Consider the following 5,294-nt stretch of genomic DNA (forward strand, 5'->3'; position numbering starts at 1 on the left):
TCCCTACACTATCACTTTCATCAATTCATTTGTCATTAGCTTTTGAACTTTCTTCTTATGTGTACTTGAAAATTCTTCAATAATCATATATGGGTTTATGAGGTTTATGTGCTTGTTTGTTGTTCTTTGTTTGGTGATGTTGTTTTGTTAGACAGTTAGAGGCTCTTTGTGTTGTTTATTTTTCAGTTTAGTAATGGAAGATTCAGCTAAGATGCGGTTGGTGAGGTGCCCCAAGTGTCAAAATGTTCTTTCTGAGCTTTCTGATTATTCTGTTTATCAATGTGGTGGTTGTGGTGCTGTTCTTAGAGGTACCCTTTTCTTTTATGCCTTTCTGTACTTTTGAAATTTAGCTAGAAATTGTTGTTTGACTTTTTTCTTTCCGGGGTAAGGGAGTCTGGTAGGTAATTTGATTATTTGGCTCAGTGATGTTTGACTTGATATCATTTTTGAGAAAGGTTTGTTTGGATTTGTTGTTTAGTTTTGTTTTATGAGGCAAAAGATTGATCAAGGATTTTCTTTTTCATTTTGTTCACCTTTGTTTGTTTTTGGTTTTTAATTAAATAATGAATTAGGATGTTTTGGATATAACTCAGTGGTTAAAAGCATGAAAAAGGGGTTGGAGATTTTGATGTCTTCATTGTGATTTTTGTGCTCTTGTTTGAAATTGTAGGAAAGGTTAATAATGGTAATGGAGTAGTTGCTGGTAAGTCAGGAAATTCCTTCAGGAAAGATGTTGCTGTTCTGAGCGATGATTCGGATGTTGATGTTAAGTCCAATGGCGGCTTCTCAAGGGAGGATCGAAGGGATTCGGAGAAACCGAATAAGGGAAAACATGAGAGGATTCTGAATCGTTTCGAGGATGGTAGCGAGAAAGGGGTTTTGGAGAATGGTTTTGATGTCAAAGATGAAGGGGGTAAAGGAATAAGAAGGGAAAAACAGGAACCAAAGTTTCAAGTTGGAGGGTCTAGTTTCCCAAGGAGAACGTCGAATTGGCCAAATGAGGAGAGAGTCGATATGGAGCAGTTTCGAAGAAATCCATCAGTTGATATAGAAGGTGTGAGATTTTCCACTTTGAATTATCCTGATGAAGGAACATCAAGATTTTCTTATAATTATGGGGAACGGATGAACAATTATAACGACATGGATGGTGCGAGCAGGGTTCAGCACCTCGAGCAAGATCGAGCCGAGCTTCTTAGAAAGCTGGACGAGTTATCAAAGCAGCTGAACAATTCTTCGGAAATGGTTAGTAATCCTAAAGAAAAGGGTCATCTTGATGCAAAGATGGTTCCTCCAGATCCTCAAAGTGGCATCGATACTTGGTTTCCAAACGGTCCTTTAGGGTCGAACCGGACGTCGAGGCAATTCTTTGGTCCTAATAAAAATATTGCAGGTCCTCCTGCTTTCAATTACCATCATGATCCATATGGCTATACAAGTGGTCATGAAATGTCCATGCATAACTTCCACTCTTCGATGCATAACCCAAACTATATTCCTGGATATGGCGATCCGTTTGCACCGCAAATGATGCGAGGTTCACATCTGTTATCCCACCAATTCCCGCCGCAACAACCAATGCATCCCTACTTTCCTGGACACTATGCTGATACTAGTCAAGATTCATATCAACAATACACAAATAATCCTATTCCGCACCTGCCTTCTTGCTCTTGTTTTCATTGCTACAACAACAAAAGAAGAGGTTCAATGCCGGCACCGCCTGCTACTTTTCTTAACAACAGATTCCCTCATACGTTGAATGATAATCCTATGTTATACCGTCACGAGATTCCAGGGGAAGTTGGTCAACATGTTCATAACTCTCGAGCTGCTATTCCGGCTGCAAGTTCTCGTGAAAAGCAATTACATACAAGATTGCATAGTGACTTCAATTCAGAGATGAGTGATTTTGTCAAGAGCCGTCCTCAAAAAGTAATGTCGACTAGTGGTAGTAAGCAGCGTTGCCATCCTATAGCAGGTGGTTCTCCTTTCATCACATGTTATAATTGCTTTGAGTTACTACAACTTCCTAAAAAAGTACTGGCTAAGGTGAAAAATCGGAAGCAGATAATGCGATGTGGAGCTTGTTCTTCAGACATACATATTTCTGTCGTCAATAAGAAGTTAGTTACTTCTAGTCATGCAGAAATGGAGGAAACTACCACAAGGATCAATGATGCTTCTATTGAAGTTGTGAATAGCCGTGTGTCGCATTCTCATGGTCATTTGAACACACCTGGTGTTAACTTCTCATCTGACGATTATTCTGGTTATGATTTTCTCTCGGTAGATAGAGGATCGCCTATCGTGGCTTCGGACCTGAGCTTGAACTCTCGCAAGCTGCAGGAGATGCAAAGTTTCCATTCTTCGTCCCCGAGTACCTCAGAAGATGAAAATAATTCAGAAGTTATGACTGCACCGGGTGAAGCCGCTAAGTCCATTCAGCCAACTAAAGCCTCCCAATCTCCACCACCGGCTGGCTCGCCTCTTCAAGAGTATCTTGATTATTCTAGTAACAACAACCGTGCAGTGAATCGGTTTGGGAAAGGCAACCAAAGTGGTCGCTCAGAACATGAGAATGTGAAAATAGAAAAGAATACCTCAAGGCAAAATTCTTTGAAAGAGGTAGTGCTTGCAACCGAGATGGATGTCCATGATTATTCCAACACCGGAACCACACAGGATTATGGTGATGCAAGCCAAGAACATGGCCATCCTAGACCTAACAAAGGAGGTGAATCGTTTTTTGCAAACATATTCAAGAAAGGCTCCCGGAGTTCCTCCCAAAATGACAAAATAGACGATCGTGAAAAATGTATTGTTACCGTAAATGGACAACCCTTATCGGATCGCATTGTTAAGAAGGCTGAAAAGATAGCAGGACCAATCCAGCCAGGAAATTACTGGTTAGTATGCTTTATAGCCTTAGGCTGACATATATTGAAGTACTTCAAAGGGATCAAAATCATTTAAGCTTTTGAAAATGATTCCCGCTCTTTTACGCGGACTTAAGCTTTCTAAAACTGCTTTTTTATTCGACTAACATATTAACTTCGATGAGTCATCCCAACATAGAAAAAAGAAGAGAAGTCTTAAATTCATACTGATTTGCTTATGTATTGTAGTCATAATTTGTTTGTTGTGTTAAATTCATACTTTTGCTTCAATAGGTACGACTCTCGGGCGGGATTTTGGGGTACCATGGGTGGACCATGTCTCGGAGTAATTCCGGTAAGTTGTGCCACTCTTGCAGATTCCAATGATCATATGATTATGGTCTGATCAATGTAAATGATAACTTTTAATTTCTCTTGCAGCCATTCATCGAAGAGTTCAATTATCCAATTCCAGATAAATGTGCCGGTGGAAACACCGGCGTTTTTGTCAATGGTAGAGAACTTCACCAAAAAGATTTAGAGTTGCTTGCTCGTAGAGGATTTCCAAATGACGGCAATGGATCTTATATCCTTGAAATTTCCGGGAGACTCTTGGATGTAGACACAGGTGAAGAGCTAGTCGGCCTCGGAAAACTTGCACCGACGTAAGTGTTGAGTTTCTTATGATTCCGTTGCATTAAAATGTCCTTGTTTTTTCTACATTTTACTAGGAGAAAAATTAAAAAGTTATAAATTTGGTTACTTATTGTTAACTAATACGTCCTAGAAGTCAATTTATTAACTGTTACTTGTCATCTTTGGCCCTAGATCAGTTGGAACTTTCGCCGATACTTGTTTAGCTCTTTTCGATATTTTCAATATTTTCAATTCACATAGAGTAATTCCTATACTAGAAATAAAAGAGTGTAAGTTTAGAAAATCAATATGAAGTTGTTTTTGTTGCATCATTTTCATGTAGTTGACTTTTTGCATTATAATTATAATAAGTATAATTCTTTTCGCATCAGTTCCTTGTATTGCAAGAGAATATACAATTTTCTTCACGTAATTGACTATTTCATAGGGTATGACTTCTTCATTCCAGTTGTTACATTCTGGTAGTTGACTTTTTGCATTATTTTTAAATTTTCTCAACATGTGTAATATATTAATATTTAAGAACTGGCGACGACGAAGATGGTTGTTTGCTAAGTCTATTGTCTTGACAAAATGACAGGGTGGAGAAAGCAAAACATGGATTTGGCATGAAAGTACCTAAATCAGCAGCTGCATGATCAAAGTGTAGAAATAAGGATTTTGTAAAGGTTTGAGAAGTTGACAAGGATTTGGCATGGATTTGGAAAATTACTTTATATGAGACCACATGGAAATTTTTTTATATGTTTGAAAAATACTTGAAGTTTCTTCTATTTGTTGAGAAAAATGTTGATGATTTGCATTTTGATTGTATTTTGTAAATTTTTCATTCTTATTTGGTGGAAAAAAAACATAAATGATTTTGTGCTTGCAGTTTGAGTTGCATCTAGTTTAGACTTGCGTAACGAATCAATGTCATAACGGTCGACGATACTCTTTAAAAGTAATAACTTGTAATTATGAATTAAAACTGTAATACACTAATTTAATTGATGTTGCTTCAACAAGATTAGTTATTGGGTTTGAACTTAGAACTACTAAAAAAAAATACACATGTAGCCACATATACTTCAAAAAGTAAGAAAAAATAATAAATTTTGCACGATAGCTAATTGAACTTATGTGTGAAATTATTGTGATTTGAGAGATACTTGGTGCTTGTGGTCATGTGAACTATTGAGAGACACTAGGTAGCTGGATCAATAGTGTTGCCATGAGTTTGAGTGGTGTAGATAGCAAATTTCTAAGAGAAACTATTTTGGCATAACAATGATTGGCGAGTGAGGTACAAAATCACCAAGACAAGGTTCTCAATGGTTTAGGAATGTCTAGGGTTACATGTTTTAGACAATAATTTAATTTGGCACACAAGGAAGAAACAAACATCTAAACATAAAAAATTTGGTGGTTTTTTTAAATGTATAGTTTTGAATTGATGTTGTATTTCTGTGTAAGATTCAATCTCAAGTTGTTCATAGTTGGATTCCTCACCTCGCTTTTGCTTTACTCATGAAATATATATATATATATATATATCCTTTAGAGGGGTTAATAGTAAGTTTTCGTTAGAGTTTGAGCATATGTGGGGAAGATTCTTAGATTTTGTAACAAGAAGAATAAATAGTAAATAGAGGAAGACTAAAAAAACTACCCTCTCTAAATTCTTAAATAAAATATAAGTAAAATAATATACATCAACTTTTTAGTTATTATTTTTGTTTATATTTTATTAAATAGTTATTTAATTAATTAAAATAT

At 36.5% G+C, this 5,294-nt stretch overlaps 1 protein-coding gene across 1 annotated transcript; it reads left to right on the plus strand.

Annotated features, from left to right (window-relative positions):
* Positions 1-6: 6 nt before the first annotated feature.
* On the plus strand, positions 7-4,409 carry LOC101500211 (uncharacterized). The gene is made up of 5 exons (XM_004516338.4): positions 7-308; positions 671-2,909; positions 3,174-3,234; positions 3,321-3,544; positions 4,117-4,409. Exons 1-5 carry the CDS (start codon positions 194-196, stop codon positions 4,172-4,174), a joined length of 2,697 nt encoding a protein of 898 aa, XP_004516395.1. The 5' UTR covers positions 7-193; the 3' UTR covers positions 4,175-4,409.
* The last annotated feature ends 885 nt before the right edge of the window (positions 4,410-5,294 follow it).

The sequence above is a fragment of the Cicer arietinum genome, chromosome 7 (assembly GCF_000331145.2).
Source record: "Cicer arietinum cultivar CDC Frontier isolate Library 1 chromosome 7, Cicar.CDCFrontier_v2.0, whole genome shotgun sequence".
Lineage (NCBI taxonomy): Eukaryota > Viridiplantae > Streptophyta > Magnoliopsida > Fabales > Fabaceae > Cicer > Cicer arietinum.